Source organism: Engraulis encrasicolus, unplaced genomic scaffold, assembly GCF_034702125.1.
Source record: "Engraulis encrasicolus isolate BLACKSEA-1 unplaced genomic scaffold, IST_EnEncr_1.0 scaffold_756_np1212, whole genome shotgun sequence".
NCBI lineage: Eukaryota > Metazoa > Chordata > Actinopteri > Clupeiformes > Engraulidae > Engraulis > Engraulis encrasicolus.
In genome coordinates, this window is record NW_026946089.1 from 1 (window position 1) to 19,782 (window position 19,782).

At 44.2% G+C, this 19,782-nt stretch overlaps 2 protein-coding genes across 2 annotated transcripts; both read left to right on the plus strand.

The window, feature by feature from the left end:
* Positions 1-112: 112 nt before the first annotated feature.
* On the plus strand, positions 113-3,370 carry LOC134444816 (ZP domain-containing protein-like; the record flags this gene model as incomplete). The annotated part of the gene is made up of 10 exons (XM_063194008.1): positions 113-224; positions 362-587; positions 674-815; positions 954-1,097; positions 1,306-1,364; positions 1,459-1,643; positions 1,720-2,120; positions 2,205-2,301; positions 2,408-2,612; positions 2,743-3,370. Coding segments are annotated over 10 exons (1,714 nt in total), but the record flags the coding sequence as incomplete, so codon positions are not given.
* Positions 3,371-6,769: 3,399 nt separating this feature from the next.
* On the plus strand, positions 6,770-10,222 carry LOC134444815 (ZP domain-containing protein-like). Its single transcript, XM_063194007.1, has 12 exons — positions 6,770-6,918; positions 7,081-7,224; positions 7,336-7,447; positions 7,611-7,836; positions 7,923-8,064; positions 8,271-8,414; positions 8,623-8,681; positions 8,776-8,960; positions 9,044-9,444; positions 9,529-9,625; positions 9,732-9,936; positions 10,067-10,222. The coding sequence occupies exons 2-12, from the start codon at positions 7,148-7,150 to the stop codon at positions 10,207-10,209; spliced, it is 1,791 nt and encodes a 596-aa protein (XP_063050077.1). The 5' UTR covers positions 6,770-6,918; positions 7,081-7,147; the 3' UTR covers positions 10,210-10,222.
* The last annotated feature ends 9,560 nt before the right edge of the window (positions 10,223-19,782 follow it).

A 19,782-nucleotide genomic window follows, 5' to 3' on the forward strand; every position in this document is an offset into this window, starting at 1 on the left:
CAGGTAACCTGTTCCTTTTATCAGTTGTGTAATGATACAGTCCTTAGCTATACATTTTTGCATAAAGGAAAATGATGTGAAATGTTTTAACGAGTTCCAAAATCTATTGCAGAGTTCCACAGAACTGTCCTCGTACCTACAACTTCATAGGTTGTGACCCAGATCATGATGATATCAAATGCAGAAATGCTGTCACTCTACCAACTGGCTTCCATATTGATCAGGTAAGATTCATCTGGTAACACCCACCCACCCCATATGAGCATGCGCACGCACACACGCAGGCATGCACAAACAATCACTCAGCATGTGAGTTTGTATTGTCTTGACAACTTAGTTTATCCTGTCTTTTTTCTGTCAGGATACTTGCAATTTCCACTACTCTCCTACTGCTTCAACTGGAGTGTACAGGATCCAGCTTGAGGTAGAGGACTACCCCAAGCAATACACCAATCTCACCTACCACGATGGGTCAAGATCCTACAGAACTCCTTACCAACCAACCAGCACCGCTTCACCTGTATCCACCACTGCTCCATCCACCTCGTCCCCCTTCAGTAGACTTCCACTACAGTTCGCTGTCAAAGGTAAGACCTCATCGGTATAGAGAGCGTCTTTTCGTTTCACAAAGTGACAAATGAACCTGAAAACGAATTACTTGTTGTGTTTCCAGTTGAGCCTGCAGTGCCATCTTGCAGCGCGGGAGTGTACTTGCCCCAGTTCCTCCATCCAACCCCAGCTGACAGAGAACGGCTGCACACCGCCATCAACCAGGAGTTGGAAATCAGGATTAGAGCCTCAGCCTCCCACTCAGTGTAAGCAACAGACCTATATTGCAAAGTGTGTGTGTGTGTGTGTGTGTGTGTGTGTATACAGTAAATACTGTTTACTCCTTTTATTATAGTAGGCTATGTTTAATAACGACTTGACATAAAGTTGGCTTTACCTTAAAGGATTCAAGACCTTATTATTAGTGGGCCGCTGAACATCACCAAGACCAAGACCCTCTCTGGGGAGTTTATCGTGACATGGACACCGAGAAGTGATGACGACGGAGAACATTTCCCCATCTGTTTCATTGCTGAGAGCAAATCTGGGTGAGATTTAAGAAGTGAAGTTTAGTTACTTGCTGACTGCAAGTTTATGCCCATGGAGATAATATATTATCATGGACTTCTAAAAAACACTGAGGTTGTGTAGCCTAACACACATAACTACTGTATAGATTGTATTACAATGATTGAGGAATACCATTGCTTTTCAAAAAACAACACCTAACGAAATAATCCGACTTCGTCTTTACAGCTCCACTCTATACCAATCCGAAATGAGATGTGTCATTGTGGAGGTGAAACATGAACAGGGTTTGTTTATATTATTCCAATCCAATTCAATGTTAAACGTATAAGTTGAGTGTGTCCAGACTGTAATGCGTTATCGTTTTCTGCATATCTACAGCTACCATCGGTAACGTGATTTGTGCAGAGAGCTTTATGGCCATTGAAGTGAACAAATCACAATCCGAAAAAATCAACATTCACGAAGACCACCTAAGACTCAATGACCCTTCCTGCACCCTCTACTCTAATGGCACACATGTCTTCGCCAACATGTCCCTGAACACCTGTGGGACTGTCATAGAGGTGAATCACCGCTACCAGTACTCTAAAAAAGAATATTTAAAGTCTCCTAAATATTAACATGTATTTTGTTTTGTAGGAGGATGAAACCAATGTCATTTTCAAGAATGAGATTGTGTCTGTTGACAACCCGAATGACGTCATAACCAGACACCACCAGGTTGAGATCCAGTTCTTCTGCAAGTATCCCAAAAAAGGCCGCGTGACCCTTGAGTTTGACGCCCACAGAAGCCCTTTTGTATTCGTTCAAAAGGGATTTGGCACTTTCAGCTACCAGTTTGAGTTCTTCCACTCCAGTCAGTTTCGAAATATGGAGGACCCTAGCACCTATCCTCTCGAGTACGACCTTGGAGACATGATGTACATGCAAATTGAAGCAGCATCCCCAGTCAACAACACTGAGCTCTTTGTGGAGTCTTGCCAGGCCAGTCCCAGTGATGACCCCAATTCCCACACCTCCTACTCGATCATCAGTAATGGGTAAGCTTGATGCATGCTGTGGATACTCATTGTCTTTATTTTTGTCATGTTTGGTTGGCTAATGAATTCGGATCTGTCACATAGATGCATTCAAGATGAAACGCTGCAGTTCTTCTCAAATCATGGCAATATTGTCAAGTTTGGAATGAAGGCTTTCAAGTTCATCGGATTGCATGATCAGGTACCAACTACAGCTATAGACCATTCTATATAACTGTAATGACCAAGTTTCCTGTGGTCCCTGTCCAGAAGTCATGAATTGTTCAAATTATGCTCTCTCTCCAAAGGTGTTCATCACGTGCTCGGTCATCCTGTGTGAGGCTGACAATTCCAACACCAGGTGTTCCCAGGGCTGCATGAACACCACAGCTGCACCTGCAGCACACCACCACCACAGGAGAGAGGCTCCCATCCAGACCATCAGCCACTTCATCTCTCAGGGACCCGTGAGGCTCAGCAGGAGCGTCAACCTCAAGGATGCTGCAAGCACAGGTCAGCAATTACCTTCCAATGATTTTCTAGGCTTACTGTAGAGTACAACATGTCACAACCCTAATTCTAGAATTCTACAGCATTTGCATGGCAGTGAGAAATAGTAACTTTTGTTTGTGTTTTCTTACAGTGACTTCCAATGGTTTGAACATGAATATTGTGTTCATTGCTGGATGCTTGCTCCTGGCCATGGGTATGTTGTGTGGTGCTCTGATCTACACGAAGCGACCCAAGGCAGCGTATCAGCCCCTGCCAACTAACGATTACCAATGATTTTGGCTTTAAAGCCCATCTTTTCAGATAAAATATGTTTTTTTGTACTTTTTCTGTCTTGTGCAATATGGGATGAAAAAAAAACAAAATTACATGTAACTTACTTAATTTAGTTGTCGGTAAACCCTTTAAGCTTTGCTTAATCTCCTTTGAGATAAATTAAGTTTCTGACTTTTAATTCATGTAGAAAAATGCATTGTCCTCTAGACTGGGCCGTGAATCAACAAAAATCCAATCAATAAAATCCATCAATAAAATCTATACTCACACTGAATCGAGCCATTCTAGACTTTTGCCTCATACAATTGGGCTCAAATGTATTTCTTACATGTAGGTGATGGTTAAAGGTTTATATTTTGTATATTTTTGTATATTTTCTCTGCTTATTCAAAGAGTTGTTCAAGAAAATAGAATACAATGTCTCAATTGAATGTAAACTGATGAAATGAAGGATAATAAGAAATAAACTGTATTTTATCTTTTCAGACATTGAATTCAATTCATTCAAAGTTTAACCTCAATCATTGTATAACAATTTAATAAACAGCAAATGTGTGTGCATGTGTGTTGGTGTGTGTGTGTGTGTGTGTGTGTGTGTGTGTGTGTGTGTGTGTGTGTGTGTGTGTGTGTGTGTGTGTGTGTGTGTGTGTGTGTGTGTGGGTGGGGAGGGGGGTTACTGCACATGAATGGACTTCATATATTCTGACAATAATAATTTTTGGGAGAATTATGGCCCTCAAGGATAGAAATAAAAGTGTGTGTGTGTGTGTGTGTGTGTGTGTGTGTGTGTGTGTGTGTGTGTGTGTGTGCGCGTGTGTGTGCGCGTGTGTGTCAGGGCTTGACATAAACATTTTCATTTAATGGCCACTGTGGCTAGCGGTTTTTCGGGGTCTATAGCCATTCAGTCATTGTATTAGCCACACATTGATATTCCTTCATCATGTTACTGTACATCTAACATCACAGGATGAGGTGATAAAGCAAGAAGATGACTGCGTAGCATATTACATGGAAATAAATAAAACAAGAAGAAACTGAACGAAACTATTACTAGCCACTGCCAAGTTTTACCAGCATTTGGCTGGTTGGCAGGTGTCAGTGTCAAGCCCTGGTGTGCGCGCGTGTGTGTTTTCTCCGAGGTACTGTATGTTGACTTTTTGCAATCATGGCTCATTGCAACTCAATCACCAAAACATTCGGTTGAAACACACACTGGTCGTATTGCTCATTATTTGTATTTTGTCTGTTTATAGTGACCTCCAATGAACATGAACATCTCTCTCTCTCTCTCTCTCTCTCTCTCTCTCTCTCTCTCTCTCTCTCTCTCTCTCTCTCTCTCTCGTCGCCTTTGGTCTCCCCAAGGGCACAGCAGTGTTGGGGTTAGGAGCCGTAGGCCCTCGTATACACTGCAGATCGGGCCGCTCGGCCATAGATTCTCCCCTGGGTGTTTGTATTTGGGCATGGCCTGGAAGGTATGGAGAGGCCGCCAGCGGTGTGGCTCCTTGCCCGTGATCCCGGCATTGCAATCGGGAAAGATTGTAAGTACCCATAGTGAGATGTTGAGTGACGTCAACTGAAAGAGAACTATAGGTTACATGGTTATCCCAGTTTTCTGAGGGAGATAAACGAGACATCTCACCAGACGACCCTATTTGCCCACGGTCTCAGACGTTTGGTTGTTATCAGATGAAGCTCTGAGCCGACGTAGGGACGGTTTTATACTCCGAACTGAACCACGGATTCACACAGCTCATTGGCCGGGCGGCATGATTGAAGGCTGGCTTCAATAAATGTCACGTATGAGGGTGAAACCCATATTGAGATGTCTCCTTCATCTCCTTCAGAGAACCGAGGTTACCATGTAACCTATAGTTTTTGTTCTGGCCTACTTGAATTGAAAGCTGCACTGAGCCAAGTGTACAATATTCCTTGTTTAGAGAATCCGTTCACATTCAAAGAAGTAGCCTGAGCTATAGCTTCATATATAATATATAGGCCATTTCTGCAAACCAGTTGGGCAACTCTTTAACAACAATCCAACATCTTAACGAGATGTCTGTCATTGGTGACAGATTCTTAGTGAGTTGATTGATACATTCCCTGAAGTCAGTGTTTGTATGGGTGAGGGTTAGAAAATACAATGTGATGCCTTGCCTTACTTCTTTGTTAGCTTGGTTAGCTGTCCATTTAGGCCAGGGGTGGGGAACCGTTTTCATTCAAGGGCCACTTCAAATTGTATACAAAGGCCTCAGAGGGCCGTATATGAACACCAACCAAGATTTCCCCCTGCACTTAAGGCCTATTGGCCTATATTATACTGAACACTTTAACCTTCACCAGGTCCCCTGAAAATGTAACTTAATTGTAGCCAAACTGGGAAACTCCAACTTCCATTCTCATTTTGACACAGCACTCCACAGCACACAAGTGTCCACTGCCCACAATGGAATTCCATTTATGCCTCACACGTGTAAGGTGGCAGCTCCCAATGGCGCCCAAAGGGAGCAGTGCGGCGGGACGGTACCATGCTCAGGGTATCTCAGTTATGGGGGAGGATGGGGGAGAGCACTGGTTAATTACTACCCCCCACCAACCTGGCGGGTTGGGAGTCGAACCGGCAACTTTTGGGCTACAAGTCTGACGCCCTAACGAATTTGTTGGGGGTACCCGAAAGCCCCACATTGTTAAAACGTCAAATAAAACATAATTATGATTCATGGGCATTCAGTATACAGTATATGCAGGTACAAGATCAATTATGCTCAATAAGATGTACAAAAACATTTACATATGCCAATATCTAAATGCACGAAAAGCAAAGGGGCTGTTCACCTAGGACACCAGATAGACTAGAACTGGCCCTGTCTGAAATCATGTTATGAGTGAGCATTGGAGTCCACCCACTTGTTGACTATGGGCGTATGGCCCTCTTTTTAAACAAAAAAACAAGTTCCTCGAGTTTCAGAACCCAGCATGTGTCAGATTTTTTTGCATCTGAGCTAATGAATTTTTTTTACGCTGAGGAAAACACTGATGTGATTTACCGTAAACAGTCTCTTCCCTCTTCTTCTCTGTATAAAAGGAGGAGAGAGCTGGAGAAGGGTGAGAGTCTGCAACATCAGTCATCATGTCTGTGTGCAGAGCTCTGCTGCCTCTGGTCCTGCTGGTGTCGGTCGCCTCAGCCAGCCACTTCTGGGGAGGCACCATGTCCTTCCTCCCTAAAGGACGCAACCCAGATGGATCCTAATGGGTAAGACCCACAAAGTTCAATCACAACTTGGCTTCATTTGTGCCAATTCTTTTTTTTTTAATTTTAAACTTGCAAATTGAAATTTTTGAATAATCAGTACATTCTTTTTTTAAAACGTGAAATGTGCAATTATTTAGAACTGAAAAAATTTCACATTCTTTCAAAATGTTGCTTGTGTGGTTCAGCTAGAGGAAAGGATTAATATAGTTATAGTAAAAAGAGAATATATAGGCTTATACATATGGCAGGATATTGTTTTAATTGTATTGTTGGTTATTTCTTTGTTTTATTGAAACCACATGTTTGCATAGAATCAACCTGTTTATCAAATACCTTTGGGTACCTACCAATACAAGTTCTAATCTAATTTTATGTCATTTGTAATTAAGAACAGTAGCTCTGCATTAAGTTTTAAAAATGGTAGTGTAAGTCTTGTGCATTCAACACTAATTCAAATGGTTCATTTAATATGGATTAAAAATATACAATATTTAGCCTACTTGTTGCAGTGGAAGTTATGTATAATGTGCGTGTGTTTCAGAAATATGTAACATATATTTTTTAATTATTATTTTAGGTTGATTTCCGCTACAAAGACGTTTTTGATTCTTGTGGATCGAGGTTGAATTGGAATTGTGCAAGTGGAAACTGTGGAAGTCAGACTGAATTGGAAGTAGGCACAATATACAGCACTGGTGCAAGGAACCCAAGCCATCTGAACTGGTGCCAAGAGGAAGGGATTGTGACCAGACAGCTCACCAGTGACAAACCTTTTCAACTAAGGTATGTATATCCCATTTAGAATATATCTACAAAATCAAGTGAGTAGTAGGGAAGAAAGAAACATTATAAATGGTATATTATATTACTCTAGTCCTTCGAATGGAAAATATGGAAGTAGAAAATATGGAATTTAAAAATGACAATATCTGCCATTTCTTATAGTGCCAGTAGTTGTTGCTGGGTGACCATTAACAATGGTGGCGGTAGTTATCCCTGGAACCTTCCAGTCATGGTAGATCTTGGACGTCGGTCTGACACAAATGAACCGAATCATTCCCCACACACTACCATCATATCATTTGTCAGGTAAAGTCTGTTCCTTTTATCAGTTGTGTAATGATACAGTCCTTAGCTATGCATTTTTGCATAAAGGAAAATGACGTGAAATTTGTTAACGAGTTCCAAAATCTATTGCAGAGTTCCACAGAACTGTCCTCGTACCTACAACTTCATAGGTTGTGACCCAGATCATGATGATATCAAATGCAGAAATGCTATCACTCTACCCACTGGCTTCCATATTGATCAGGTAAGATTCATCTGGTAACACCCACCCACCCCATATGAGCATGCGCACGCACGCACGCACGCACGCAGGCATGCACACACGCACAAACAATCACTCAGCATGTGAGTTTGTATTGTCTTGACTATATTGTCTTAACTTAAATTATCTGTCTTTTTTCTGTCAGGATACTTGCAATTTCCACTACTCTCCTACTGCTTCAACTGGAGTGTACAGGATCCGGCTTGAGGTAGAGGACTACCCTAAGCAGTACACTACTCTCACCTACCACGATGGGTCAAGATCCTACAGAACTCCATTCCAACCAACCAGCACCGCTTCACCTGTATCCACCACTGCTCCATCCACCTCGTCCCCCTTCAGTAGACTTCCACTACAGTTCGCTGTCAAAGGTAAGACCTCATCGGTATAGAGAGCGTCTTTTCGTTTCACAAAGTGACAAATGAACCTGAAAACGAATTACTTGTTGCGTTTCCAGTTGAGCCTGCAGTGCCATCTTGCAGCGCGGGAGTGTACCTGCCCCAGTTCCTCCATCCAACCCCAGCTGACAGAGAACGGCTGCACACTGCCATCAACCAGGAGTTGGAAATCAGGATTAGAGCCTCAGCCTCCCACTCAGTGTAAGCAACAGACCTATATCTAAAAGTGTGTGTGTGTGTGTGTGTGTGTGTGTGTGTGTATGTGTGTGTGTGTGTGTGTGTGTGTGTGTGTGTGTGTGTGTGTGTGTGTGTGTGTGTGTGTGTATGCAGTAAATACTGTTTACTCCTTTTATTATAGTAGGCTATGTTGAATAACGACTTGACATAAAGTTGGCTTTACCTTAAAGGATTCAAGACCTTATTATTAGTGGGCCGCTGAACATCACCAAGACCAAGACCCTCTCTGGGGAGTTTATTGTGACATGGACACCGAGAAGTGATGACGACGGAGAACATTTCCCCATCTGTTTCATTGCTGAGAGCAAATCTGGGTGAGATTTAAGAAGTGAAGTTTAGTTACTTGCTGACTGCAAGTTTATGCCCATGGAGATAATATTATTATCATGGACTTCTAAAAACACTGAGGTTGTGTAGCCTAACACACATAACTACTGTATAGATTGTATTACAATGATTGAGGAATACCATTGCTTTTCAAAAAACAACACCTAACGAAATAATCTGACTTCGTCTTTACAGCTCCACTCTATACCAATCCGAAATGAGATGTGTCATTGTGGAGGTGAAACATGAACAGGGTTTGTTTATATTATTCCAATCCAATTCAATGTTAAACGTATAAGTTGAGTGTGTCCAGACTGTAATGCGTTATCATTTTCTGCATATCCACAGCTACCATCGGTAACGTGATTTGTGCAGAGAGCTTTATGGCCATTGAAGTGAACAAATCACAATCCGAAAAAATCAACATTCACGAAGACCACCTAAGACTCAATGACCCTTCCTGCACCCTCTACTCTAATGGCACACATGTCTTCGCCAACATGTCCCTGAACACCTGTGGGACTGTCATGGAGGTGAATCACCGCTATCACTCATTGTGAAAGTGAAAGTGAAATTTAAAAGTCTACAAAATATTAACATGTATTTTGTTTTGTAGGAGGATGAAACCAATGTCATTTTCAAGAACGAGATTGTGTCTGTTGACAACCCGAATGACGTCATAACCAGACACCACCAGGTTGAGATCCAGTTCTTCTGCAAGTATCCCAAAAAAGGCAGCGTGAACCTTGAGTTTGATGCCCACAGAAGCCCTTTTGTATTCGTTCAAAAGGGATTTGGCACTTTCAGCTACCAGTTTGAGTTCTTCAAGTCCAGCCAGTTTCGAAATATGGAGGACCCTAGTACCTATCCTCTCGAGTACGACCTTGGAGACATGATGTACATGCAAATTGAAGCAACATCCCCAGTCAACAACACTGAGCTCTTTGTGGAGTCTTGCCAGGCCAGTCCCAGTGATGACCCCAATTCCCACACCTCCTACTCGATCATCAGTAATGGGTAAGCTTGATGCATGCTGTGGATACTCATTGTGTTTATTTTTGTCATGTTTGGTTGGCTAATGAATTCGGATCTCTCTCATAGATGCATTCAAGATGAAACGCTGCAGTTCTTTTCAAATCATGGCAATATTGTCAAGTTTGGAATGAAGGCTTTCAAGTTCATCGGATTGCATGATCAGGTACCAACTACAGCTATAGACCATTCTATATAACTGTAATGACCAAATATCCTGTGGTCCCTGTCTAGAAGTCATGAATTGTTCAAATTATGCTCTCTCTCCAAAGGTGTTCATCACGTGTTCGGTCATCCTGTGTGAGGCTGACAATTCCAACACCAGGTGTTCCCAGGGCTGCATGAACACCACAGCTGCACCTGCAGCACACCACCACCACAGGAGAGAGGCTCCCATCCAGACCATCAGCCACTTCATCTCTCAGGGACCCGTGAGGCTCAGCAGGAGCGTCAACCTCAAGGATGCTGCAAGCACAGGTCAGCCATTACCTTCCTATGGTTCTCTAGGCTTACTGTAGAGTGCAACATGTCACAACCCTAATTTTAGAATTCTACAGCATTTGCATGGCAGTGAGAAATAGTAACTTTTGTTTGTGTTTTCTTACAGTGAACTCCAATGGTTTGAACATGAATCTCGTGTTCATTGCTGGATGCCTGCTCCTGGCTATGGGTATGTTGTGTGGTGCTCTGATCTACACGAAACGACCCAAGGCAGCGTATCAGCCCCTGCCAACTAACGATTACCAATGATGCTGGCTTTAAGGCCCATCTTTTCAGATAAAATACAGGTTTTCAAAATGTTTGTACTTTTTCTTTCTAATGTGGGATGAAAAAAAAACTAAATTGACTTACTTAATTGAGTTTTCTTTAAAAAAGGTTAAACATTGCTTAATCTCCTTTGAGATCAATGATGTTTTTGACTTTTAATTCATGTAAGAAAATGCATTGTCCTCTAGATTGAGCCCTGAACCAACAAAACAATCTTCAATCAAATCTATACCGGTGCTCACACTGAATCAAGCCATTCTAAATTTTTGTTTCATACAATTGGGCTCAAATGTATTTCTTACATGTACTGTAGGTGATGGTTAAAAGATATGGGAGCTTGCGTAAATTCTACCAGGGAGACTCGAATTTCTCGGCTGTCAAACTTACTAGGCTAACCATCCAATCTCCCTTTTGACAGATCATACATGCGTCATCATTGCCCAGGGTCGTCAACCAATCACAACGCGAGATTTGGGAATCCCCGTTATGCATCACTCATGCATCGTTCTCTCTCAGCCAATGGATCGCATTCACGTTTGTTTAAAAATCAGTCACTCATTCTGTTCTCTGCTTTCCAGTTAAGCCGAATTTGAAGTGGCTGTCCGGCGTTTTCGTTATCAAACATTCTGTTTATTTTCTACCTGGTTACTTGATAACTCCTCACCTTGCCGTTGCTGGGATGGGATTCCAACTGCTCAAACGCGTGGCACGCAATCTGTGCTTTTTAATAGCCTAATCATTTTCTCGCAAGGCTTCAATCAATTTGTTTGGCACGCCGCTCCCTGATTTCTGTGGATTTGCTTTTGAACTAGCCTGCCTGTGGATGGATTTCCCCGAACTGGTGTAATTCGTGAGTAACCTGGCGGCTTTCCCTTCACTTGTCCTGCGGACCCAGGGAACGTTTATCTCAGCGAATGACTATTTTTTGCGGGGAAGTTGTTGTCCAGGCAAGTCGCCTCTTATGCCTCATACTCGGCTTGTTGCACTGTCTCGGATATCAGTCTCGTCTGCCGCTGGTTGACTGATGGCCTACGTTTCGTTTGCGGTCATTTGGGAGAATTCCATGAACTGGTTGGAGTGACTTTTGGAACATTTGCTGGGGAAGGGCGGAATCGAAGTAACTGGGCCCGCGGTGCTCTCTCGTTGCGCCTCGCGCACTTAGCCAGCTTATCTGCTCAGCACATTTGTTTTTTCGGAGGCGTTATGGGTACTGCGAGTCACAATTTACTTGGTCCTCGTCGGCCTCATCTGCTGCGGATGGACTGGTGATTCGCTTGCCAATATTATAGAGCATTTATGAACCGGTCGGTGTGGCTTTTTTGGAACGTTTGCTGGGGATACAGATCTAAATGGGCTACTTATATATCGAAGCGCCTCGCCCGCATGCATAACCCGACATTACCTTCTGTGTTGTTTCGTGCTACTGCCTGTCACGACACCGGACGGAGGACATTGCAGAGCCTTGCACTCGTTCTTAATTGTCCTGATTACAACGTACTTCCTATATTCCGGAGCGATGTTGCAAGGACCTCAGCCTACGGGCCGTAGCACCGCCTTCAGTTTTCATTCACGTGGATTCCGGTCGTGCGTTCATCAGTTTGCACCTGCCTATTTTCAATGTTCCGTTCAGTAGCCTATGCCCACAACACGAGCCTATTTTACGTTTTCGTTTGCATGGACTGGCCCATGTGGCGGTCTCGTTGACTTTTAAGAGTTATGACTTCGGTTCGTAGGCCTAGACTTCTGGATCGCACATTAAGCTTATGCGCGCGTGCCAATCATCACCTCATGTCATCGCACTGCCTGCAGTTTGTATTGATAAGTGTACCTTGCTTCCTCACTCCCGCTTCAAGTCATTCAGGGCTGGATTAAGTTAAAGGGACACTGTGTGAGATTTTTAGTTGTTTATTTCCAGACTTCATGCTGCCAGTTCACTAATTACCTTTTTCATGAATACTTACCCCACCATCAAATTCTAAGTATTCCTTATGGCTGAAAGAAATGCACTTTTCTTACATGAAAGGGGGGGGATCTTCTCCATGGTCCACCATTTTTGAATTTACCACATAGCAATTTTTAGCTCCAAAAAAAAAATGACTTTACTTGGACCATACTAGAAAATATTGTTTATTACATGGTAAATGTTCATGTAAAGACCAAATTTGGCAATAGGCAGCTCAGTTTCAACGAGCAGCATAGTTGCAGTTCTTTTTTTGACCATTTCCTGCACAGTGTACCTTTTAAAGATCACGCGGGGCTTTCGGCCTGCGCCCGGTCGCATCGAGGGATATTGTAGCCGGTTGCAATGCCTTGTCTATTTCGAGTTATTCTGATCACAATGGGCTACATATACACCGTCCAAATTTAAGTAAATAAATGAGTGATATCCGTGGGAAGTACATCGATGATGACCGTTAATAATCATACTTAAATTATACATGAAACTCTGCCCATGGAGTCCTGTCAGGGTTCTGATCCCATTGGTAGCCATCTATGGGCTAACCCTCTCACTCTGTACACCACTCGTGCCCTTAGGCTTCATTGGAATCGTCAGGGCGCTCGGACTGTGATGTGTCGTATTGTGTTTGTTTTCTCATATCTGGTGATGGTGGTCTCTGCTGCTTTCCCGTACACTTTCACATACACGTGCGCCTGCCGCTCCACGTAGGGCATACGCTACGTCATGCACTGGGCATCGGCCCCAACGTCGGACTGGGCATCGGCCCCAACGTCGGACTGGGCTCTGGCCCCAACGATGGACTGGGCTCTGGCCCCAACGATGGACTGGGCTCTGGCCCCAACGATGGACTGGGCTCTGGCCCCGACGATGGACTGGGCTCTGGCCCCGACACTGGACTGGGCATCGGCCCCAACGTCATCCTGGGCCGGCGACTCTACATCATCCTGGGCCGGCGACTCTACATCATCCTGGGCCGGCGACTCTACATCATCCTGGGCCGGCGACTCTACATCATCCTGGGCCGGCGACTCTACATCATCCTGGGCCGGCGACTCTACGTCACCCTGGGCCGGCGACTCTACGTCACCCTGGGCCGGCGACTCTACGTCACCTTGGGCCGGCGACTCAACATCACCCTGGGCCGGCGCCTCAGGGCTCGTGCATCAACGGCACACCTCAGCATTGCCCTGGGCTGTCGCACCTCAACACCACGGCTCAACATCACAACTCGGCATCACAATGGGCCATCGCCTCAGCATCGCACTGGGCTGTCGCCCCAACTTTAACGCCAGTCACCTGGTTGTATCGGTATCCTCATCCATCCTGCATGACGAACTTATCGCAGCTACCCACTGGTAGCGAGTAGGAGTTTATGTCTATTTTGATATGCCGTTTTTGTTCTGGTGCCGTTATTCAGTGATGTTTCAGCTTTCTGCTCTGTCCCTCTCAGGTCTCGATAACCGGCTCTCCAACTCTCCTCTGTCGTAAGCTCGCACTTTCTGCATTCTCCTGACTAAGGTGCCACCCTTTTTTATTGCTAGTCTAATCATGCAGTTACCGCAAGTTGTTTCTCTCAACCAACCAGGGCATCCGCCCCACTGCCTGTGTCCATGCCTGCTTTGCACAAGCATTCACCGCGCCACACCGCGTAGGTGTTTATCATAACTGACATGGTGTTATTATTCTTGGTCGAGATGTTTTCTTGGTGTTTCATTCATTGTTCGTTTCAGCTACAAGCTCTGCTCTCTCCCTCTCTTAGGTCATGATTACCAGTTGTCTGCCGATTCTCCTCTGTTTTAACCTGACCTTTCTGCTATCCTGGCCGAGCTGCTCGTCTTTTAATGTTAGCCACTCATGCTTTGTCTAAAGCTGTCTCTCTCACCACTCTGGGCAGACGCCCGCATAGTGCAGACTGTCAGCCGCTGGTCGTCCGACGCATGTGCGTCTTGCATTCGGCTCATTCCTCGCTTTGTCATCTGGCTCAGTGTACTGTTTCTGTTCTGTTAACTCTGTTTCGTTCTTCTCGTTCCTCGCCCAAGAGGTATACAGCACGCTCGTTCAGAATCGGCGTGGCCACCACGGCCGCTAAGCGGGGTCTGTCCCCTACTGCGATCAAGGCGCTGGGCCGTTGGTCGTCTGGCGCATACGCTTCCTGCATTTGCCTCACTCCTCATCACGTCGTTGAAGCATGCTATATCTGGTCTGTAACTTTATGTTTTCTATTCTCATTTCTGGTGACGGTGGTATTTTGCTGCACCGGCGGCATTCACTCCATCTCTTGGGGGGCTATCGCTCCGGTCACCCGGTCATGTCTGTATCCTTCTCTCATCTATCAGATCGATTTTATAGTGGTCTGTAAGCCTGTTATCTCTATATTTTGTAACATTGAACCAGCCTAGTTGCCATGGTTGTTTATCTATGATGTCAACTATCATACCACATATTATAGCCTACATTCATTCATCCATCCATTCATTTACTCATTCATCACCATGTTCTACTCTCTCTCCTAGGTCACGATTCCGGCTCTCTACTTACTGTCATAATCTAAGTTTTCAGCGCTCTCCTGACCAAGGTGCATCTATCAATCAAATCATAACGCTCTGCTGTGTCTCTGCTCTCAGCGCATCCGCGCCATGTCTTCTCGCATAGCCTAAGGTACCGACATTATCATCATCACCATAGTAGAGTCATAATTGGAGGTTCCGTGACCAACCTCTGGCAACAATGTTTTGATGATTGATTTGACCTCTATGGACCCTTTAAAAAAGATTTAGCCCCCATGTCCCTCGCAAAAATCCCGGGCTTTTTTGCTAGAGAGCCAAATTCAAAATGGCGTCCAGCGGCATCTCTAAAAAATAACTTTTGATCTGGATGACCTAGAATCATGTATGAAGGCACTTTTTTATACAAGCCAACCATGAGGATTCCAAATCTGACATCATTTTGGTTATAAAACTTTGTTTTGACAGCGAAATTCAAGATGGCCGCCATCTAGAACCGTTATTTTCGACCTTTTTAGGCCGTCACCGCCCAAAATTATCATATTTGGACTGGGAACCTCCCAATTTGTGTGACTCCATTTCTCATGTAAAGATATTGAGAGAATATCTGATCTACAAGCCCAGAATTCCTCACATTGTGGGGCGTAGTGGGCTTGTAGATGGGCTATTTTAACAATGTGTCTTTTTTGTAGGCTATTATTTGACAATTTGGCAGGTATTTTAGCATTGTTTGATGATTAGTTTGGATGCAGTGATGGTCTTTTTTTTACTTTGAGAGTCCTTACATTATGACCCCACCACCCAAATCAGGGGGTCTTGACCCACAGGTTGAGAACCACTTATCTAGTTAAAAAAAGACCTTCACGTTTCACATTTTCCAAGCATTCTTGCATAGAGAAGCCCGTTGAGGAACTCGAGGCAAGAGCTGCTGAAATGGAAGAAGTGTGCTCACAGCAGTGATCAACTTGGTTGAAGACAGTCAGTTTGTGAAGCTCCCCCAGTACAGCTACAAGAACACTGTGTTGTTGAGGAATGTGTGGTCTTATTCAACCCCAATGGCACATACAGGAAGACGCAGAAGAGCAAGCTCATCTTGAAGATCTCCCTCCACCCTGTTTTGATTTAAGAATCCTATCTTGCTCTAATTCAGTCGTTCTCAAACTTTTCCCATCATTTGCCCCTCAGAGGGTCTGGATGCCTCCGTGGCCCCTCCCCCTTTTAGTGGGGTAAAAATCACTTCTGGCTGGCGCTATCATAGTTATGTCTGACCTGAGGTAAATTAGTAAATAAATGGTTTCTAAGCAAAAGCAGTACTTGCACAAACTGATTTTGCGATTGCTGCGCAGAATTAAAGGAAAGGTGAGATAAAACAAAGAGGGACTGCAGTCGAATGCAGTGCAGATGTGTGTTCATTTCCTATTCTATTCAAATCAATGACAATGAATAATATAATGTTGGTGAGGGGGGCTTTAAACATATTGGCTTATTGGCCATATAGGAAATCTTTTTTTTTGGGGGGGGTGGGTGGGGTGGCAGATATCACACTGTGATGCCTCCGCGCCCCCCCAGGAAGGCTTGCGCCCCACTTTGAGAAACTCCGCTCTAATTGACATAGGCATGATCTGGAGGATGGGAACTCCATCAGCAGAAGATTGGCAGGCACAGGACGGCATCCATCATCCTTGCCTTCTCATGCTCCCAGTATCATCGGTGCCAATGATCCCTACGATACACTAGCCTATACAAAAGAAGACGAACAGGACCTGCGCATACATGGCAATGCACATACATACACATGAAATTGACAAGTTCCCATCTGCCAAGTCTTTCAAAATGTTATTGTGTAGTGTCAAAAACAAGAAAAAGACTACACCATTGAGCAGTCTGAAGCTCTTCACTGTTTATGATGGTCAATGACAGTCAGGTTGTAGTGGCCCTGTTGTTATTGATGCAGCTGATACCGATGTCTACGGCAGCTTCCTGGCATGCTAAGCATTAAGAGAGACAAAGAGACGGTCCTCTTCCGTGACCTTTTGACAGAAGAGATGGCAGACTGCATTGTGCAGCTACACTATTTTACAGGCTGTGATGCCAACTTACCTGTAGGGTTCTATGAAAAAGGAAAATCATCAGTACATGATAAGGTGATAAAGAGCTCTGTGGCAAGGCAGCAACTCTCGGTTGCTCTCTGTTCACCTTGAAGAGGGAGTACAACAGCTGCTTGTGTTCACGATACAGATGATCTATGCAGACAAGAAAAGTAGCACCATGGCTGAAGCCTGTGCTTCCAAGTCGAAGACCATGAAGAGAAAGTCTTTTATCTGTCTCCCTCCATATGCAGACAGCTTATGCCAACTCTGTCCCAACTACTTGCCGTATCTAGTGTGCCACCCCACACTAAAGAACCACCCATCGCCACTCAAACATGGTTGAGAGTATAGCGTATAGCTTCCCTGGCTCCTGTATTCCCCGGTCTTTGTATGGGACTGAGGAACTACCGACCCTTTTCCTCAAAGGGGTCCCATGTTCCCCGCATTGTATGGCCCAGGATGTTTCACATGCATATCTCTTGCACGAACGGTTGCCATGCGTATTTCATGTCAAGTTTGCGAACAGTGGCAGCCTAACCCTAACCATAACTCTAACAACAACCCTCTCTAGTCATGCGGCAGCAGTCTACTTGGAAGCAGCAGGAATAGAACCCCTTTTTGAAAAAAGGGTTCTAAGTTCCCCGGTGGCGGGGGGACATAGGACTCGGGGAACATAGGGGTGACCCTGGGAGCTCATACACTGATGATTTTCCTTTTTCATAGAACCTTGAGTTGGCATCATGGCATTGTGCAGCTACACTGTTTTACAGGCTGTCTGCCATCTCTTCTGTCAAAAAGGTCACAGAAGAGGACCGTCTCTTTGTCTCTCTTAATGCTTAGCATGCCAGGAAGCTGCCGTAGACATCGGTATATCAGCTGCATCAATAACAACAGGGCCACTACAACCGGACTGTCATTGACCATCATTAACAGTGAAGAGCTTCAGACTGCTCAATGGTGTAGTCTTTTTCTTGTTTTTGACACTACACAATAACATTTTGAAAGACTTGGCAGATGGGAACTTGTCAATTGCATGTGTATGTATGTGCACCATGTATGCACAGGTCTCGTTCGTCTTCTTTTGTTAAGTATAGTGTATCGTAGGGATCATTGGCACCGATGATACTGGGAGCATGAGAAGGCAAGGATGATGGATGACAGCTTTTGGGCATAGCCCAACCTACTTGTATAGGGTGCCGTCCTGTGTCTGCCAATCTTCTGCTGATGGAGTTCCCATCCTCCAGATCAGGGGTTCCCAAACTTTTTTCCCTGTGCACCCCCTTGTACATTTCAATGTGGTTCGCGCACCCCCTCAGCGAATATTTTGGTGTGCTGAATCTGATGGCCACACAAGTATGGATTCACTGCTCATTCACTGCATATTAAGCACAGTCGTTTTTGGGGAATCCTCTTTTCCAATAGTCTTGGAATTAAACTACACTTCAGATGGACCCTTCCAGCATAGAATGCACCATACAATTAAAAACTACTTAATGTTCATTAATACTGGATAAAAAAACGACCATATCCGCCATTGCTCTATTCAGCTCGCGCACCCCCTTAAGGCAGGCCGCGCATCCCTAGGGGTGCACACACCCCAGTTTGGGAAACCCTGCTCCAGATCATGCCTATGTCAATTAGAGCAAGATAGGATTCTTAAATCAAAACAGGGTGGAGGGAGATCTTCGAGATGAGCTTGCTCTTCTGCGTCTTCCTGTATGTGCCATTGGGGTTGAATAAGACCACACATTCCTCAACAACACAGTCAGTTTGTGAAGCTCCCCCAGCTGCAAGAACACTGTCTTCAACCAAGTTGATCACTGCTGCGAGCGCACTTCTTCCATTTCAGCAGCTCTTGCCTCGAGTTCCTCAACGGGCCTCTCTGTGCAAGAATGCTTGGAAAATGTGAAACGTGAAGGGTTTTTCTACTAGATAAGTGGTTCTCAACCCGTGGGTCAAGACCCACTGTTTTTTTTTTGGGGGGGGGGGGGGGGAGGGTCATGATGTAAGGACTCTCAATGTGAAAGACCATCACTGCATCCAAAGTAATCATCAAACAATGCTAAAATACATGCCAAATTGTCAAATAATAGCCTATTAAAAAAAGACACATTGTTAAAATAGCCCATCTACAAGCCCACTACGCCTCCCAATGTGAGGAATTCTGGGCTTGTAGATCAGCTATTCTCTCAATATCTTTACATGAGAAATGGAGTCACACAAATTGGGAGGTTCCCAGTCCAAATATGATAATTTTGGGCGGTGACGGCCTAAAAAGGTCGAAAATAACGGTTCTAGATGGCGGCCATCTTGAATTTCGCTGTCAAAACAAAGTTTTATAACCAAAATGATGTCAGATTTGGAATCCTCATGGTTGACTCATATGAAAAAGTGCCTTCATACATGATTCTAGGTCATTCAGATCAAAAGTTATTTTTTAGAGATGCCGCCGGACGCCATTTTGAATTTGGCTCTCTAGCAAAAAAGCCCGGGATTTTTGCGAGGGACATGGGGGCTGAATCTTTTTTAAAGGGTCCATAGAGGTCAAATCAATCATCAAAACATTGTTGCCAGAGGTTGGTCACGGAACCTCCAATTATGACTCTACTACCATCATCACAGGCTTCATGCCTCCGCTAGACCACCGCCCATAAGCTTAAGCCTTAGAACATCCCTATCATTTATAGTCTCATTTAATCTATCATCATTTGTCTTCCAACACCTATCACTTATCACTCATCATCATCATCATCATCATTATTATTATTATCATTGTCACCATTGTCGTCATTGTCATCTTTATCATCATCATCATTGTTATCATCGTCATCGTTATCATTGTCATCATTATCATCATCATCATTATCGTCATTGTCATCATTATCATCATCATCATTATCGTCATTGTCATCATTATCATTATCATTATCATCTTTATCATTGTCATCATTGTCATCATTGTCATCATTATCATCATTATCATCATTATCATTATTGCATC